This window comes from Dendrobates tinctorius, unplaced genomic scaffold (genome assembly GCF_039654945.1).
Source record: "Dendrobates tinctorius isolate UK_male_01 unplaced genomic scaffold, ASM3965494v1 ptg000231l, whole genome shotgun sequence".
NCBI classification, from domain to species: Eukaryota; Metazoa; Chordata; class Amphibia; order Anura; family Dendrobatidae; genus Dendrobates; species Dendrobates tinctorius.
In genome coordinates, this window is record NW_027361898.1 from 6,683,060 (window position 1) to 6,702,485 (window position 19,426).

The following is a 19,426-nucleotide window of genomic DNA, read 5'->3' on the forward strand; positions in this document are numbered from 1 at the left end:
CCCGCTCTCCATCCATGTCCTACTCTCTATCCGTGTCCTGCTCTCTCCCTCCACAGCCCTGGTCTCTCCCTCCACAACAGCCCTGCTCGCTCCCTCGCAGCTCCCCTCTCCTCCCCCGTCCTGCACTTTACCTCTGCAACCCCGCTCTCCAGCCGCCAGTGGGCTGGGCTATGTGGAGTGGGCATGACTTGACACACAAACACACACACTCATCTATATATATATACATACATATCAGTGCAAGGCCTGCAGGCACTGTATGTGTGTGTATAGATATCATTGCATACATCAAGAGGGTCCATTCCATTACTGACTGCTGCTACTGCTGCTATCTATAGCAAATAGTGACCGTATATACCTAGCCCTAGGTATAATTAGCTAGGAAAAATTTTTTTGCCAGGTTAAAAGAGATTATTTTATTGCCAAGCAATCCAGAACCCTTTTTTTTTCTCCATTTGCTTTTTGACACTGCACGATACAGCCATATCCTTTTCCTAGCACAGCATAAAAATCCGGCAATTTTAAAGGGGTCCCAAAAATAACTTTTGAGTACGCAGAGAAATCTTTCATTTTTATGTGGTACGATAGATTTTTTTGGAGTGTCTTACACAATTTCTTGACACCATTTTGCTGAACCAAAAAAAAAATACATACAGGCCACATATTTTACAGTGTGGTATATCTGTGACACGCCTCATCCATCCGTGTGTTAAAAATTTGTCCTTTTACCCTTCGCCACGACAGCACCCACTGGAGGTATCGGATCCGCCCCATTTGGAACAGGAAACCCTACAGGAAAGATAAAAGGGGGCGGTCCGCCTTTCCTCCTCAGTTTTTGGTTTCCTGTTCCAAACGGAGCCACGATATCCTTCAGGAAAGAATACCTGGGCCAGGCATGCCGCCTGTGCAGTCTCCATGTGCACGGCAGGGGCTGCGGTCCGGAGGCAGCGTCGGGGGAGATTCCGCTAGACGGCTCCCCCCTCGTCTGGTGAACGAAGGGTGATGACGGGGTCCGGGGAGGGCAGCCCCGTCTCACCCAGGAGAGCGTCGGTAGGCACCGGGACGCACCGCTACTGGGAGTGGTAAGAGCGCCAGTGGCGCAGAACAAGAAAAAAAAAAAAAAAACAGCAACGGTGGCGGTGCATAGAGAGAGGGACCGCATAGAGAGCGGGGACCGCACATCAAAGCGGCGCGGTAGCCGGCCGGCGCAGAGTCTCCTGACCCCCGGAAGTAATGGTTGAACTTCCGGGGCGGGATGGCTTAGAGCGCGTCGAGGCATGCGCGCGGTGATCCCAGGGAGGAGGAGCAACTTCCGGGGGGACGGCAAGAAGGAAAAAAAAAAAAAAGAGAGGCAAATTATTTAAACAGCGGCGCAGCTGAGCGGCGATGCAGCAATGTCGTCCCCAACGGAAGCGCACGCTCCAGCGGGGGATTCTGCAGGAGGTAGCTCCACCAGGGACCGCAACACCGGCCGCAGGAATGAAGCAGGAGAATCAAGGCCTAGGACGGGATCTCAGCCATCTGATCCGGTAATATAAGGCTTCACTGGGTGAGTGTGCAAAGTATATACTCTGCCTACTAAGCTGACCTCTCCCCCCCGCCTTGGTGTCCCCTTCTAGACCAAGAAAAAGGATAAATCCAAGCATAAAGAATGTGCGTTATGCTCTGAACCTCTCCCTGACTCCTACCCTAAGAAGCTCTGTAAGCAGTGCACCAGAGAGACAAAGCAGGGGGCCGCATTGTCGACAAAAGATATTAGAGCTATAATCAGGGAGGAGATACAGGCTATTAACCGCGCCAAAACTCCCTCAGAGACTGGCAGCAAAAAGCAGTTAACCCTCAGCTCAGAGTCAGAGGAGGAAGGGGGGTTAATCTCTGACTCCTCACTCACATCCTCGTCGTCATCAGACATGGAGGGACGGTCATGTTTCCCCCTGGATAGTGTGGACAACCTAGTCAAATCGGTGAGAAGCACTATGGGGTGTGAGGAACCAAGGGGTGCCCAAACCGCACAAGACATAATGTTTGCGGGATTGGCGGAAAAGAAAAGGAGAGCGTTCCCGGTAATACCGGCAATTAAGGCCCTAATAAAGAGGGAATGGGAAAAACATGACCAAAGAAGTTTTCTCCCATCAGCCTCAAAAAGAAAGTATCCATTTAGCGATGAGGAGCTATTAAAATGGACCAAAGTGCCAAAAGTGGATGCCGTTATATCCTCTACCTCGAAACAATCGGCTATTCCAGTAGAGGACGCAGGCTTGTTGGCAGACCCGTTAGACCACAAGGCAGAATCATCATTGAAGAGGTCTTGGGAATCTACCACGGGTATTTTTAAGCCAGCGGTAGCCAGCACATGCACCACTAGATCTATGCTCGTGTGGTTGGACCAGCTGGATCAACAAATCGAGCAAAAGGTGTCCAGAGAAAAATTACGGGCCGCTATCCCATTAATTAGAGGGGCAGCTGCCTTTATGGCTGATGCGTCGGCGGACACTCTACGGCTGGCAGCAAGATCAGCAGCTCTTGTGAACAACGCCAGAAGGGCGTTGTGGATGAAGAGCTGGAAGGGGGACGCGCAATCAAAGGCTAAGATTTGTGCAACCCCGTGTGAGGGTGAGTTTCTCTTCGGAAAAGCCCTAGACGAGATACTCGCCAAAGCAAAGGAGAGGAAGAAGGCGTTCCCTGACTCTTCTATCCCTTTCTATAGGAGAACCTTTAAGAGGCGACCGTTTGGAAGAAGGAGGCAAACGGAAAGATCAAATAGATGGGCCGCAAAAGAAGAGAAACAAAAGGGTACCATGTTCAGGGGTCCAACATTCCGAAGGGAAAATAGAAATTAAAAAATCAGACCCACCTGTAGGGGGTAGATTACGGTTCTTTTATCCAAAATGGGAACAAATATCCTCAAACCCATGGATCTTGGGTTTTATTAAAGAAGGAATGAAAATAGAATTCCTTCAAAACCCTTATGATTTCTTTATCCTAACCCGCCTTAACTCTATGGCCCAACAAAAGGCCCTCGAAGAAGAAATTCGGAGCCTACTATGCAAGGGGGTTTTAGTGGAGGTCCCAGAGGGACAGGAAGGTAGAGGCTTCTACTCTCCTTTATTTTTAATTTCCAAACCAGATGGTACGTTTAGAACAATTATTAATTTAAGGAAGCTTAATACGTTTATAAAAAATTATAAGTTTAAGATGGAATCAATAAGATCCACCATAAAGCTTCTCTTTCCAAATTGTGTGGTGGCGGGAATTGACTTAAAGGATGCTTACTATCATCTTCCTATCCATAATAGATACCAAAAATATCTAAGGGTCGCAGTGGTGTTCGATGGCAAGGTCCGTCATTTTCAGTACACAGCCATGCCTTTCGGCCTCTCAACAGCGCCAAGAATCTTCACCAAGGTGATGGCAGAGGTGATGGCCTATGTTCGTCAAAAAGATACTTTAATCGTACCTTACTTAGACGACTTCCTAATAATCGGGAACTCTGATACCCAATGTACCGAAAGAGTGGCTGATGCAATCTCATCTTTGCAGGACCTAGGCTGGATCATCAATATACAGAAGTCCAGGCTCGTTCCGCAATCCCTCCAGATGTTTTTGGGGTTCCAATTGAACTCCATAACCCAGAAATGTCTACTTCCTCAGGTAAAGATTGCACTAACAAAAGAGAAAGTAGAGGCAGCCATAGATAGACCACGCATGTCTCTGAGAGGGGCAATGTCGCTATTGGGGTCGCTAGATTCCTGTGCCCCTGCAGTCCGGTGGGCCCATTATCATGTCCGCACACTTCAGCATCAGATCCTCCAGGAGGAGAGGCGACATGGTGGTCACCTCGAGAGCAAGATAACTCTAACTCAGGTGGTCTTGACTTCTCTGGAATGGTGGTTAGATGATGACCATCTATCCTCAGGAGTCCCATGGGTCATAGTACCATCTGGTATCCTTACCACCGACGCTAGCCCCCAAGGCTGGGGAGCCCATATGGGGAATAGCTTTTGTCAAGGAAGATGGAATAGAGAGGAGAGAGAATACTCGTCTAATTTAAAAGAACTGACAGCAGTATACTATGCTCTACATCATTTCCTTCCACAGCTCCAACAGAAACATGTCAGGATCCTGTCGGACAACACCACCACAGTGGCCTACATAAACAGACAAGGAGGTACTCGATCAGAGACTCTGATGTCTTCTGCGGCAAGAATCTTAAGCTTAGCCGAAAGCAATTTGTTGTCCCTCTCAGCTCTTCATATCAGAGGAGAGGACAACCAAGAAGCAGATTTCTTAAGCCGACACACACTTCGGCAAGGGGAGTGGTGCCTCAATCGCCAAATCTTCCAGAACATAGTAGCTCTATGGGGGCATCCTCAAGTGGACCTCTTCGCCACAAGGGAAAACAGACAAACAAAGACCTTTGCTTCCCTGTCTCCAGCAGATCACCCAGACATACTGGATGCCCTCCAGGCCTCATGGAAATTCAAGCTGGCATACGCCTTCCCTCCATTGATTCTCCTGCCGCAAGTGATTCGGAAAATCAGAGAGGAAAAGGCGAGAGTAATCCTGATAGCACCATTCTGGCCCAAGAGACCGTGGTTCTCGTGGCTACGAATTATGTCAGTGAAAGATCCTTGGGTTCTCCCCTCAAACCCCAACCTACTCTCCCAAGGCCCTTTCTTCCACCCTCAAGTGGACAACTTACACTTGACGGCGTGGAACTTGAAAGGCACCTATTAAGATTAAGAGGGTTTTTGCAATCATTAATTACTACGCTCCTACAGAGCAGGAAGCAGTCCACAACCCAAATTTATAAAAGAATATGGAAGAAATTCCTACAGTTTCATACAGCATCTCATACAGCAGAAGTCCCGATAGTTCCTATCTTAGAATTCCTACAAAAAGGGAAGGAATTGGGCTTGTCAGTAAACACACTGAAAGTACAGGTGTCTGCGTTGGGGGCGCTGTATGGCCATAATATAGCAGGGAATAAGTGGATATCACGATTCATTACAGCATGTGAAAGAATAACTCCGGTTCACATACCCACAATCCCTACATGGGACTTAAACTTGGTGTTAGACGCCCTGACAGAAGAACCTTTTGAACCGATAGATACGATATCCCTTAAATATTTATCATTTAAGACGGCCCTCTTGGTAGCACTGACATCCGCTAGGAGAGTGGGTGATATCCAGGCCCTGTCCATAGATCCACCCTTTTTGCAGGTATACCGGGATAGATTAATATTAAAGCCAGACCCCTCATACCTGCCTAAGGTATCAACAAAGTACCATAGGTCTCAGGAGATACTCCTCCCAACCTTCTTTGAAGATCCCTCCACTCCGGAAGAGCAGAAATTCCACACTTTGGACGTCAGAACTGTCCTAAAGTATATTGAAAGATCCGAGAGCTGGAGGCAGTGTAGGGCTCTCTTCATTTCTTTTCAGGGCTGTAAAAAAGGGTATGGAGTCACAAAGAGCACCATTTCCCGATGGATCAGGGATGCCATTCGTTTTGCCTACTCTGCAAAAAATGAAGAACCTCCGGAAAACATCAGAGCACATTCCACCAGAGCAATGGCGGCCTCCTGGGCGGAGAGGGGAGACGTTCCAATTGAAACCATATGTAAGGCGGCAATTTGGTCATCCCCTTCTACCTTCTATAGACACTATAGACTTGACCTTTCATCTACTTCTGACCTAAGCTTTGGCAGGACTGTCCTTGGCACGGTGGTCCCACCCAGGTGATGGTCTCTGGAATCTCTCCAGTGGGTGCTGTCGTGGCGAAGGGTAAAAAGCCGGATTACTTACCGGTAATGCTCTTTTAATGAGTCCACGACAGCACCCACTCACTTCCCTCCCTGCTAGAAATATCAATATTAAAAGTATATCTGCTAAAGTTGGATAAGTAAAGTTACAAGCACAAGACATTGCCTAATCCTTGGCGGTCCTCCTGGTACTCTGAAATGCAAAACTGAGGAGGAAAGGCGGACCGCCCCCTTTTATCTTTCCTGTAGGGTTTCCTGTTCCAAATGGGGCGGATCCGATACCTCCAGTGGGTGCTGTGGTGGACTCAATAAAAGAGCATTACCGGTAAGTAATCCGGCTTTTTTAGGCCTAAATTCCATTTTTTTTGCTATCTCTCACTCTAGTTATATACAACACTATTTTGCATTAAAAAAAATACAGGCCACATATTTGGCAGTGTGGTATCTCCCTGCTAGGCCTCATATATCTGCGTGCTCTATGTTTGGGCATTTTAGGCCAGTATTCCATTTTTTTTTTTGCTGTCTGTCACTCTAGTTATATACAGCACTATTTTGAATTTTTTTAACCCCTTTCTGTCATGTGACGTACTATCCCGTCCATGTGCCCTGGGACTTAATTCCCAGGGACGGGATAGTACGTCACAGCGATCAGCGGCGCCCATGTGGTGAGCGCCGCTGATTGCGGCCGGGTGTCAGCTGATTATCACAGCTGACACACGGCACAATGTGTCAGGGGCGGTCACGGACCACCCCCGACATGTTAACCCCCTGCACACCGCGATCAAACACGATTGCGGTGTAGCGGGGGTTAAAGGGAAGCATCGGCAGGGAGGGGACTCCCTCCTTGCTTCCCTGAGCAAGTGATCTGTGATGTGACAAATCAGCGACAATGATCGACAGATCAGCGACAATGTAATAAAGTTAAAAAAAAAAAAAAAAAGTGTAAAAATAATTAAAAAAAAAAATCGCTGAATAAATTAAAAAAAAAAAAAAAATTCCCCAATTCATTTTTTGGAAATAAACAAAACAACACATATTTTGTATCACCGCGTCCGTAACGACCCGCCCTATAAAACTGTCCCATTAGTTAACCCCTTTAGCGAACCCCTTAAAAAATAAAAATAAAAAACGAAGCAAAAAATAATGATTTATTATCATACCGCCGAACAAAAAGTGCAATAACGCGCGATCAAAAAGACGCATATAAATATCCATGGTACCGCTGAAAACGTCATCTTGTCCCGCAAAAAACGAGCCGCCACACAGCATCATCGGCAAAAAAATAAAAAAGTTATAGCTCGCAGAATAAAGCGATGCAAAAATAATTATTTTTTATATAAAATTGTTTTCATTGCATAAAACCGACAAAACATAAAAAAAACCTAAATGAGGTATCGCTGTAACTGTACTGACCCGAAGAATAAAAGCGCTTTATCAATTTTACCGCACACGAAACGGTGTAAACGCACCCCCCCAAAAGAAATTCATGAAACGCTGGTTTTTGTTCATTCTGCGTCCCAAAAATCGGAATAAAAAGCGATCAAAAGATGTCACGTGCCCGAAAATGATACCTATAAAAACGTCAACTCATCCCGCAAAAAATAAGACCTCATATGACTCAGTGGGACAAAATATGGAAAAATTAAAGCTCTCAATATGTGGTGATGCAAAAACTATTTTTACAATAAAAAGCGTCTTTTAGCGTGTGACAGCTGCCAAACATAAAAACCTGCCATAAATAGTAAATCAAAACCCCCCGTTATCACCCCCTTAGTTAGGGAAAAATAATAAAATAAAAAAAATGTATTTATTTCCATTTTACCATTAGGGTTAGGGCTAGAGTTAGGGCTGAGATTAGGGTTAGGGGTGTGTTGGGGTTAGGGTTGGAGTTAGAATTGGGGGGTTTCCACTGTTTGGGCACATCAGGTGCTCTCCAAATGCAACATGGCGTCTGATCTCAATTACAGCCAATTCTGCGTTGAAAAAGTCAAATGGTGCTCCTTCCCTTCCAAGCTCTGCTATGCGACCAAACAGTGCTTTACCCCCACATGTAGGGTATCAGCCTACTCAGGACAAATTGCAAAACAACTTTTGGGGTCCAATTTCTCCTGTTACCCTTAGGAAAATAAAAAATTGGGGGCAAAAATATCATTTTTGTGGAAAAAAAAGTTTTTTTTATTTTCACGCCCGGGGGTTCATCTAGATAAGTTCAGTGGGGGGGTCTAGTTTCCAAAATGGGGTCACTTGTTGTGAGTTTCAATAGTTTAGGTACATCAGTGGCTCTCCAAACGCACATGACACCCGCAGACCATTCCATCAAAGTCTGCATTCCAAAACATCACTACTTCCCTTCCGAGCCCCGACGTGTGCCCATACAGTAGTTTTCTCCAACATATGAGGTATCGGCGTACTCAGGACAAATTGGACAACAACTTTTGGGGTCCAATTTCTCCTGTTATCTTTGGGAAAATAAAAAAATTGGGGACTAAATGATGATGTTTGTGGAAAAAATACGATTTTTTTATTTTCATGCCCAAGCATTATAAACTTCTGTGAAGCCCTTGGGGGTTCAAAATGCTCACCACACATCTAGATAAGTTCCTTAGGGGGTCTAGTTTCCAAAATGGTGTCATTTGTGGGGGGTTTCCACTGTTTAGGTACATTAGGGGCTCTCCAAAGGCAACATGACACCCGCAGACCATTCCATCAAAGTCTGCATTCCAAAACGTCACTACTTCCCTTCCGAGCCCTGACGTGTGTCCATACAGTAGTTTTCTCCCACATATGGGGTATCAGCGTACTCAGGACAAATTGGACAACAACTTTTGGGGTCCAATTTCTCCTGGTACCCTTGGGAAAATAAAAAATTGGTGACTAAAAGATCGTGTTTGTGGAAAAAATACGATTTTTTTATTTTCACGCACGGGCGTTATAAACTTCTGTGAAGCACTGGGGGGTTCAAAGTGCTCACCACACATCTAGATAAGTTCCTTGGGGGGGGGTCTAGTTTCCAAAATGGTGTCATTTGTGGGGGGTTTTCACTGTTTTGGTACATCAATGGGCTTTCCAAATGCGACATGGTGTCTGATCTCAATTCCAGCCAAAAACGTCAAATGGCGCTGCTTCCCTTCCGAGCTCTGCCATGCGCCCAAATAGTGGTTTACCCCCACATGTGGGGTATCAGCGTACTCAGGACAAGTTGCACAATAACTTTTAGGGTCCTGTTACCCTTGGAAAAATAAGAATTGAGGGTGAAAAGATAATTTTTGTGGAAAAAATATGATTTTTTAATTGTGCGGCTGTACGTTATAAACTTCTGTGAAGCCCTTGTGGGTTCAAAGTTCTCACCACACATCTAGATAAGTTCCTTGGGGGGTCTAATTTCCAAAATGGGGTCACTTGTGGGGGGTTTCCACTGTTTAGGTACATCAGGGGCTCTCCAAACGTGACATGGCGTTCGATCTGAATTCCAGCCAATTTTGCATTGAAAAAGTCAAACGGCGCTCCTTCCCTTCTGAGTTCTGCCATGCGCCGAAACAGTGGTTCCCCCCCACATATCAGGCATCAGCGTACTCAGGACAAACTGCACAATAACTTTTGCAGTCCAATTTCTCCTGTTACCCTTGGTAAACTTAAAAAAATTGAACCTGAAGTATTTTTTTTGTGAAAAAAAGTTAAATGTTCATTTTTTTTTTTTTTTTTTTTTAAATATTCAAAAAATTCCTGTGAAGCACCTGAAGGGTTAATAACCTTCTTGAATGTGGTTTTGAGAACCTTAAGGGGTGCAGTTTTTAGAATGGTGTCACTTTTGGGTATTTTCTATCATATAGACCCCTCAAAGTGGCTTCAAATGTGATGTGGTCCGTAAAAATAAAATGGTGTTGCAAAAATGAGAAATCGCTGGACAACTTTTAACCCTTATAACTTCCTAACAAAAAAAAATTTTGGTTCCAAAATTGTGCTGATGTAAAGTAAACATGTGGGAAATGTTACTTAAGTTATTTGTGTGCCGTATCTCTGTGATTTAAGGGCATACAAATTCAAAGTTGGAAAATTGCAAAATTTTCAAAATTTTCACCAAATTTCCGTTTTTTTCACAAATAAACGCAAGTTATATGAATGAACTTTTACCACTAGCATGAAGTACAATATGTCACAAGAAAACAATGTAAGAGTCACCAGGATCCATGGAAGCGTTTCAGAGTTATTACCTCATAAAGGGACAGTGGTCAGAATTGTAAAAATTGGCGCGGTCATGAACGTGCAAACCACCCTTGGGGGTTAAGGGGTTAAAAAAACAAGCCACATATTTGGTAGTGTGGTATCTCCGTGCCAAGCCTCGTATATCCGCGTGGTCCAAGTTTGGCCTCATCTTTTTTTTCCTGTCTGTCACTCTAGTTATACACAGCACTATTTAGCCTAAAAAAGAAAAAAAAATACAGGCCACATATTTGGCAGAGGGGTATCTCCGTGAAAGGCCTCATATATCTGCATGCTCAGTTTGGGCATTTTAGGCCAGTATTCCATTTTTTTTTTGCTGTCTGTCACTCTAGTTATATACAACACTATTTTCCATTTTTTTTTAAAAAAAAACAGGCCACATATGTGGTAGTGCGGTATCTCCGTGCCAGGCCTCATATACAGTGCCTTGTGAAAGTATTCCATTCGGCCCCCTGGAACTTTTCAACCTTTTTCCACATATCATGCTTCAAACTTAAAGATACTATATGTAAATTTTTGGTGAAGAATCAACAACAAGTGAAACACAATTGTGAAGTTGAATGAAATTTATTGGTTATTTTAAATTTTTGTGAAAATTCAAAAACTGAAAAGTGGGGAGTGCAATATTATTCGGCCCCTTTAACTTAATACTTTGTTGCGCCACTTTTTGCTGCGATTACAGCTGTGCAGTGTCCACTGCAGGACCAGCAGTGGACACTGCGTCTGCACATGCCACTGAGGCGCGCAGCACACTTAACCCTGTATGTGCACAGGTCTGACAACCCTTGCCCTACTTTTTCATGACACGGAATATTTAATGATCTAGTGATCTTCAACCAAGATTATTGGTCCACCTGACCTAATAACCTTACTTTATTCTGTAACTGATGAAGGTCTGATGCAAGTCCGAAACATTTTGCTTACTACTAGTGTGGACAACATTAAATTATCTAATCACTTAAGTTGAGTGCTGAGTCTCTAAATATATGGTTATTTTTTAAAGACTTTGCTGATAACCCCAAACAAGCCATTTGCAACACCTGTCATGCCAGCATCAGCAGGGGTAGCAAAACTACAAGCCTTACCACCACCAGCATGATCAGGCACATGGCAGCAAAGCACCTGACTTTCTGGGCCCAACCCCAGGCTCCACTAACAGTGTCTGCGGGTGACATCACTGCTTCTTCCACTGTTGTGGGTGCAAGCCAATCCCCTGTCCACGGTGCATGCGAAGATGCCTCCTGCCCTGCACCTGCCGTTGCCCACTGTCAAATAGCACCATCATCAAGCACGTCCACGTCCCAGCGCAGCCTTCAGTTGTCCATACCCCAGTCATTGGAATGTAAGCAGAAATACGCAGCCAACGCCCCAGAGGCCACAGTACTAAATGCACACATTTCTCGTCTGCTTGCGCTCGAAATGTTGTCTTTCAGGCACGTGGAGACGGAAGCTTTCCGCAACCTTATGGCGGCGGCCGTCCCAAGGTACTCGCTCCCCAGCCGCCACTATTTCTCCCGTTGTGCTGTCCCGGCATTACACAAGCACGTGTCTCACAACATTGCCCGTGCCCTCAACAATGCAGTTACTGAGAAAGTACACCTAACCACGAACACGTGGACAAGTACTTGTGGCCAGGGACGGTACATCTCGCTGATGACACACTGGGTTAACATAGTGGAAGCTGGGACCCAGTCAGACCTTGGGATGGAACACGTCCTCCGGACGCCAAAGATTGCGGTACCTACGTCATTCAGGGTTGCCCCCACAGTGTACAGCTCCTGCACCTCCTCCTACTCTTCAGCCTTCATCTCCAAAATGAGCACATCAGTCACTAGCTGGAATCACTGCAGCACTGCAGCAGGCTGTGCTGAAGCTAATTTGCTTAGGTGACAAACCGCACAATGCTGAAGAGTTGTTAACAGCTCTGAAAGAGCAGGCAGATGTGTGGCTGACACCACTGAACCTCGAGCCAGGCATGGTTGTGTGTGACAGTGGCAGGAACTTGGTGGCGGCTCTGAGGCGAGGCTAATTGACACACGTACCACCTCTTTGTTCAACGTTTTCTAAAAAGCTACCCGGAGCTGCTGGATCTGCTGGTGAAAGTACGCTGCCTGTGTGCCCATTTGAGAAAGACCGCTACAGCTTCAGCTGCCCTTGCCATGCTTCCGTAGCGATTGCGGATTCCCTGCTCACCGACTGGTGTGTGATGCCCCACGCATTGGAACTCTACACTGTATATGTTGGAAAGGATTTGTGAGCAGAAGAGGGCAGTTGTTGAATACCAGCATCAACAAGGCCTTCGTTATTCAGGTTTGACTCCACACATAAGACCTCAGGAGTGGACAGGGATGTCAGACATATGTAACATTCTCCAAATCTTTTAGGAGTCCACCAAGATGGTGAGCAGCGATGACGCCATAATTAGCATCACCATCCCACTTCTCTGCATTCTGAAAAGCTCTCTGCTCACAATGAAAGAGGATGCATTGCAGGCGGAGCACGAGGACGTGAAGCAAGGAACCATACAGGGTAATTACACACAGCCCAGCCTCATGTCATCCCAACGTGGATTGGTTGACAATGAGGAAGAGGAGGAGGAGAAAAACAGGAGCTACTTTCATGCGCTATAGACGTACTACAAGCACAACTGTCATACTGTCTGTTCAGCGTGGATGGCCTGAGGACAGAGAGGAGGAGGGTGACACCTTGGTTAGTCGTCATGTTGATGAGGACACAAAAGACTTGCCTCTTTCCAGTCTGGCACACATGGCTGACTTTATGTTGCGTTGCCGTTCCCGTGACCCTCGTATTGTAAAAATATTGGGTAAAAGTCATTACTGGGTAGTGACACGTTTAGACCCATGTTGCAAGGAGAACTTTCAATCTCTTGTTCCAGAGGCAGACAGGTGTAGTAAAATGGTGCAGTACCAGAGGGCCATTGCTGCAGAATTATTAAAAAAAAATTCCCATCTCAAAAGGCTGGCGGCAGACGTAACAGTTCGTTGGACAACCAAGGAGTACAGGCGAGAGAAAAGAGAAGAGAAGCCAGCGTTGCCAAGGTCAGAACGCATAACATAAAGTGCATATGCACATAACATCTAACTGTATTCAAAATGAGATATTTAGCAAAACAATTGATCAATTCAATTGAGCCACCCCGCCGTGCCAAGGCAATCTCATGTGGGGGGTCCTACTCTACGTTTTTAATAAACACTGTGCCATTACGGCCTCCTAGATACATTAAAAGCAAGACCACTTTAAGTGCAATCCGTACCTGAGCATTTCTGGATCGCTCCCATGATCCCAGAAAAGGCAAGTGCGGATGAAGGCCAACCAGGTCTGAATGCAGACGTGTCAGGTTTAGCCTCCACACATTGCCCGACCAGCAAGCATAGAGGAAGGGCAATGCAGGTTCAGATACAGGTGCACAATTAAATAAAGCTTGGGGCAGGGCGGGGCTGCTGTGTGGGTGCACAGCAGCCTAGATCCATCACAGTGAACACAGAAAAAATGGCGAACACAACCCAACGCGCACGGCAACAGTGGTGGTCAGCCACATACCAATATACAATGTTCACTGAGATGGATCTAGGCTGCTGTGCACACACACACAGCAGCCCCGCCCTGCCCCAAGCTTTATTTAATTGTGCACCTGTATCTGAGCCTGCATTGCCCTTCATCTATGCTTGCTGGTCAGGCAATGTGTGGAGGCTAAACCTGACACGTCTGCATTCAGACCTGGTTGGCCTTCATCCGCACTTGCCTTTTCTGGCATCATGGGAGCGATCCAGAAATGCTCAGGTGCGGATTGCACTTAAAGTGGTCTTGCTTTTAATGTATCTAGGAGGCCGTAATGGCACAGTGTTTATTAAAAACGTAGAGTAGGATCCCCCACATGAGATTGCCTTGGCGCGGCGGGGTGGCTCAATTGAATTGATCAATTTTTTTGCTAAATATCTCATTTTGAATACAGTTAGATGTTATGTACATATGCACTTTATGTTATGCGTTATGACCTTGGCAACGCTGGCTTCTCTTCTCTTTTTTTACAGGCGAGAGAGACACAACTCCAATCCAGCAGAGGCAGGGGAGCCATTGGCAAAGTTCTGGGACAGTTTTCTCAGACCTTGACAATAATAAATGGATGGGCGCACTGTTTAATAATGGCCCTTTGAGAAGATTAATGCTGCCTGATGCCCCTGTAAAAATAGGCTCTGTGACTTTAAGAGTCCCTCCTTCATAAATGAAACAAGATGTGTCTGCTTATGTGTCACACACCACATGACCAGTTAGGGTTGTTAAATGTTACAATGACATTTCCCAGTGAATGCATTTGTATTGGTTGAAAGCAATGTTAAAGTTGAAAAACGCCTCAAAAACGCTGTGTGTGAACATAGCCCAAGTGGTGGAGGAACATTTTTGTTTTGGGTTAATTATTTTGGCTTAGATAAGTCATTAACCTGGAAAGGATGTTCCTTAACATATTTCCCAGCAAAATCCATTTTGGTTTTGTTTTTGTAGGTTTTTTGGTGCGCCTGTAAAAAGGGCGTGAAACTCTGACAACATTATTTAGAGCTGTGACCTAGGAGTGAGAAATTCTTCCAGGGGCAGTTGCCACAATGTTCCCATGTCATTTGAGCAGTGTTTCCATCATTTTCTGATGTTTTTAGACCTTGAAAGGACCCCTGGGGGGGGATCGCGGTAAAAATGCTCTGGTCTCCCATAGACTTACATTGGGCTTGTTGTTCTGTCCGAGTACCCGAGTATTCCAATTTGCTCGACCCGAGCAACGAGCACCCGAGCATTTGTGCTCACTAATCACTAGTCATTATCTCAGTAAATTACAATAATTAACAAAATAACACCTGCAAAGGCTTCCTAAGCGTTTAAAAAGATCCCTTAGTCTGTTTCAGTAGGCTCCACAATCATGGGGAAGACTGCTGACTTGACAGGTGTCTAGAAGGCAGTCATTGACACACTCCACAAGGAAAGTAAATTTTGCATTTAATTTGGAAATCAAGGTCCCAGAGTCTGGAGGAAGAGTGGAGAGGCCACAATCCAAGCTGCTTGAGGTGTAGTGTGAAGTTTCCACAATCAGTGATGGTTTGAGGAGCCATGTCATCTGCTGGTGTAGGTCCACTGTTTTATCAAGACCAAAGTCAGCGCAGCCGTCTACCAGGAAATTTTAGAGCACTTCATGCTTCCCTCTAACAACAAGCTTTTTGGAGATGTAAATTTCATTCTCTAGCAGGACCTGGCACCTGTCAACTCTGCCAAAAGTACCAATACCTGGTTTACAAACAACAGTATCACTGTGCTTCATTGGCCAGAAAACTCATCTGACCTTAACCCCATAGAGAATCTATGGAGTAATGTCAAGAGGAAGATGAGAGGCACCAGACCCAACAACGCAGACGAGCTGAAGGCTGCTATCAAAGCAACCTGGGCTTCCATAACACCTCAGCAGTGCCACAGGCTGATCATCTCCATGCCATGCCACATTGATGCAGTAATTGATGGAAAAGGAGCCCCGACCAAGTATTGAGTGCATTTACTGAACATACATTTCAGTAGGCCAACATTTCGGATTTTAAAATCATGTTTCAAGCTGGTAGTTTAAAGTATTCTAATTTACTTAGATAATGACTTTTGGGATTTCATTGGCTGTAAGCCATAATCATCAACATTAACAGAAATAAACACGTGAAATAGATCACTGTGTGTGTAATGACTCTATATAATGAGTTTCACTTTTTGTATTGAAGAACTGAAATAAGTTAACTTTTTGATGATATTCTAATTTTGTGAGAAGCACCTGTACCTACTATAATACTGCCTCCTATGTACAAGACTATAACTACTCTAATACTGCCCCTATGTACAATAATATAACTACTATAATACTGCTCCCTATGTACAAGAATATAACTACTAATACTGCCCCCTAAGTACAAGAATATAACTTCTATAATACTGCCCCCTATGTACAATAATATAACTACTATAATATTGCCCCCTATGTACAAGAATATAACTACTAATACTGTCCCCTAAGTACAAGAATATAACTACTATAATACTGCTCCTATGTACAAGACTATAACTACTATAATATTTCCCCCTTATGTACAAGAATATAACTACTATAATACAGCCCCTGTGCACAAGAATATAAATACTATAACACTGGTCCTACGTACGAGAATATAACTATTATAATACTGTCCCTATGTACAAGAATATAACTACTATAATACTGTCCTCTATGTATAAGAATATAACTACTATAATACTGTCCCCTATGTACAAGAATATAACTACTATAATACTGCCCCTATGTACAAGAATATAACTACTATAATACTGCCCCCTATGTACAAGAAGATAACTACTATAATACTGTCCCCTATGTATAAGAATATAACTACTATATTACTGCCCTCTTTGTACAAGAATATAACTGCTATAATACTGTCCCTATGTACAAGAATATAACTGCTATAATACCACTTTTTATTTTTCTTATTTTCAGGTTGATGTCTTCTCGTTTGGCATTGTCCTCTGTGAAATACTCGGTCGGATTCCCGCCGACCCTGAAATTCTGCCCAGGACACAGGTATGTATGATATTCTTTCCCTGGCAACTGATATGGGGGAGGGGATTACTACAATTACCCCACAGTACCACACCCTGTAGTTACTGAGCTTCATGATAGCGGTCACCTCTTACTGTTCCTCCATTTTTAGGACTTTGGTTTGGACGTGGTCGCCTTTCATGCTCTGGTGAGGGATTGTCCTCCGCCGGTGCTGGATGTGGCTGCGTGCTGCTGTCGGGTAGGTGTCGCCCCCATCTTTCTGTGTGCGGTATATGAGAGAAGCTAGCAGCTGTCTTATAGGGTTTATATAATCCCCTGATGGGCGCTTCCTCCACCATAGAGGGATCCCAGTAACTGATTGATTCCATGGGAAGATTTATCAGCACTGTATGCAGCTTATAGTAGAATAAGTGACTCTGGTATTTTCTGAAGACTTCTGCTTGCTGTTGGTGAATACAAACCCCTAACACCTGAAGGCTGCTGAGCTGCCCTGATCATGTCCTGGTGCCACAGGGGAAGGGCTGGTTACAATGTGGAGGCTGGATACACTGTAACGAGACCCGCTCCTGTATGTTCTAGGATTATCCTTTTTTTTTTTCCTTTTCCAGCTGGAAGCGTTTAAGCGACCGTCATTCTGTGAGATTCTGGATGAACTGGAGGACGTGGCAGAAACCCTGGACTCCACGGCGGAGCTGCCGGACTCCTGAGGCCCTTACATGGGCGCTGTAAATAATGTACAGTCGGACCACAGGTTGTTATACATAATGCAGAGACAGACATATTTATTGAACTGTTTTGTATTTTTCTGGCCATGTGGCCTGATGATGGCGTTCATAGGACTCTTATTCATCTCAAGGAATGGACGGGAGAAGGAGATTTCACTATATATAATAAATTTTGTCTTATACCCTGTATAATTTGTGTTTGTGACTTGGAGGGATGCGGCAATTCTTACTTATTACCTGAAGTTGTGGTTTCTAATGTTTGGTCACAGAGTGCGACCCATTAAAGCAAGAAATGGAGATCAGTGTGAGGGTCTTAGGGCACCGTTACACTTAGCGATGCACCAGCGATCCCGACAACGATATGGATCGCTGGTGCATCGCTAAGTGGTCACTAGTGAGCTGCTACACAGGCAGATCTCACCAGAGACATAGCAGCGGTCGGGGGTCGCTACTTACCTGTCAGACGCGGCGATCCTGACGTCCTCCCGCCCGCGTCCACGCGTCGCTCGTCGGCACCGCAGGAAGCCCAGCAGGAAGCTGACGGCGAGAAATGGTCCAGGCCGTTCTCACGCGATCAGTGATAACCAGCGGGGGAGCGGGTCGGAGGTAAGTATCACACATAGCGATATCGCTAGCAATATCGCTGCAACGTCACAAAACCAGTGACGTTACAGCTATGTGTAACTGGCCCTTTACTGCAGCAGGCATAATCATTTATATCTACCACTAGGGGGTGCCAGAATTTCAGGTAAGTCAGAAATGGCAGAAGGAGGCTCAATGGGAAGCCCCTTTTCTGCTGGGCTGTCGTCCTCCCGAACACTAAAAAGTTTTGACTTTAGCAGAATTTTTGCTCCCAGACCTGGAAATACAAATATATTTACTGATCAGAAAAACATGGCCGCTTGATCTACGATCTAGTCATTAAACTAGAATGTCAGAAAACTTGCAAAAATAAATTTTAATCAGTTAAAAGAAATCCTGATAATCTATATATATAAAATTGTGTGTATCACCAACCAATCACTAAGCATCTTTCATTTCACCAGAGCTGTTTAAAAGAAGCTGAGCTGTGATTGGTTGCTATGAGCAACAGTTTTCCCACTCCACGACAACACCTCAGCAGACACTGACCAGGTGGGAAAAATCCAGCATCCCTGGGAACATAAGCTCCCAGCCATTGTCTGCTCCCCAGAAAAGTGCAGAGAGCACATGACAGAAATGAATCCCCTCTCCCGTGCCCATCACATAACCTCCATCCCATAGGCACATCTCTCTTAAAGGGATCTCCGGTATGGAAGTCAGGGCAAATCCCTCAGCGCTCTGATTCTGACCCCAGGCTTCTATTAAAGGGATCCCCAGTATGGAAGTCAGGGCAAATCCATCCAGGGCTTTGGTTCTGACCCCAGGCCTCTCTTAAAGGGATCCCCGGTATGGAAATCAGGACAATTGCCTTCAAATGCTCTGGTACTGACCCAAGGCTCTCTTAAAGGGATCTCCTGTATCGAAGTTAGGGCAAATTCCTAAGCGCTCTGATTCTGACCCCAGGATTCTATTAAAGGGATCATTGGCATGCAAGTCAGGGCAAATCCACTCAGCACTCTGGTTCTGACCCCAGGCTCTTTTAAAGGGATCCCCGGTATGGAAGTTAGAGCAATTTCACTCAGCGCTCTGGTTCTGACCCCAGGCCCCTTTTAAAGGGATCCCCGGTATGAAAATGAGGACAAATCCACTCTGTGCTTTGGCACTGACCCCAGGCCTCTCTTAAAGGGATCTCCGGTATGAAAGTTAGGGTAAATCCCTCAGCGCTCTGATTCTGACCCCAGGCTTCTGTTAAAGGGATCTCTGGTATGGAAGTCAGGGCAAATACACTCAGCGCTCTGGTTCTGACCCCAGGCTGACAGCATGATGTGGGATATTAGGGGAGTATTCTGGTGGCTCTGGCTGACTGGATGATGTGGGATATTAGGGGTAGTAGTCCGGTGGCTCTGGCTGAAGGCATCATGTGGGATATTAGGGGTAGTAGTCTGGTAGCACTGGCTGACGGGGTGATGTGGGATATTATAGTTAATATGGCTATGCGGAGTGGGTGGGGCTCTACACTCAGCTTTATATATATAT

General features: G+C 45.2%; 2 protein-coding genes across 3 annotated transcripts in view; both read left to right on the forward strand.

Moving 5' to 3' along the window:
- The window catches only part of LOC141059874 (dual specificity testis-specific protein kinase 1-like), a 94,772-nt gene extending 77,272 nt beyond the window's left edge, over positions 1-17,500 (forward strand). For both annotated transcript variants that reach the window (XM_073556045.1, XM_073556044.1), the window contains exons 7-9: positions 16,521-16,604; positions 16,735-16,821; positions 17,192-17,500. In XM_073556045.1, the coding sequence (XP_073412146.1) occupies positions 16,521-16,604; positions 16,735-16,821; positions 17,192-17,290 (270 nt within the window). In that variant the 3' untranslated portion in view covers positions 17,291-17,500. The remainder of the gene's footprint in view (positions 1-16,520; positions 16,605-16,734; positions 16,822-17,191) is intronic.
- On the forward strand, positions 1,620-7,540 carry LOC141059872 (uncharacterized). Its single transcript, XM_073556043.1, has 2 exons — positions 1,620-2,613; positions 2,708-7,540. The coding sequence occupies exons 1-2, from the start codon at positions 1,911-1,913 to the stop codon at positions 4,735-4,737; spliced, it is 2,733 nt and encodes a 910-aa protein (XP_073412144.1). The 5' UTR covers positions 1,620-1,910; the 3' UTR covers positions 4,738-7,540.
- Positions 17,501-19,426: the final 1,926 nt, after the last annotated feature.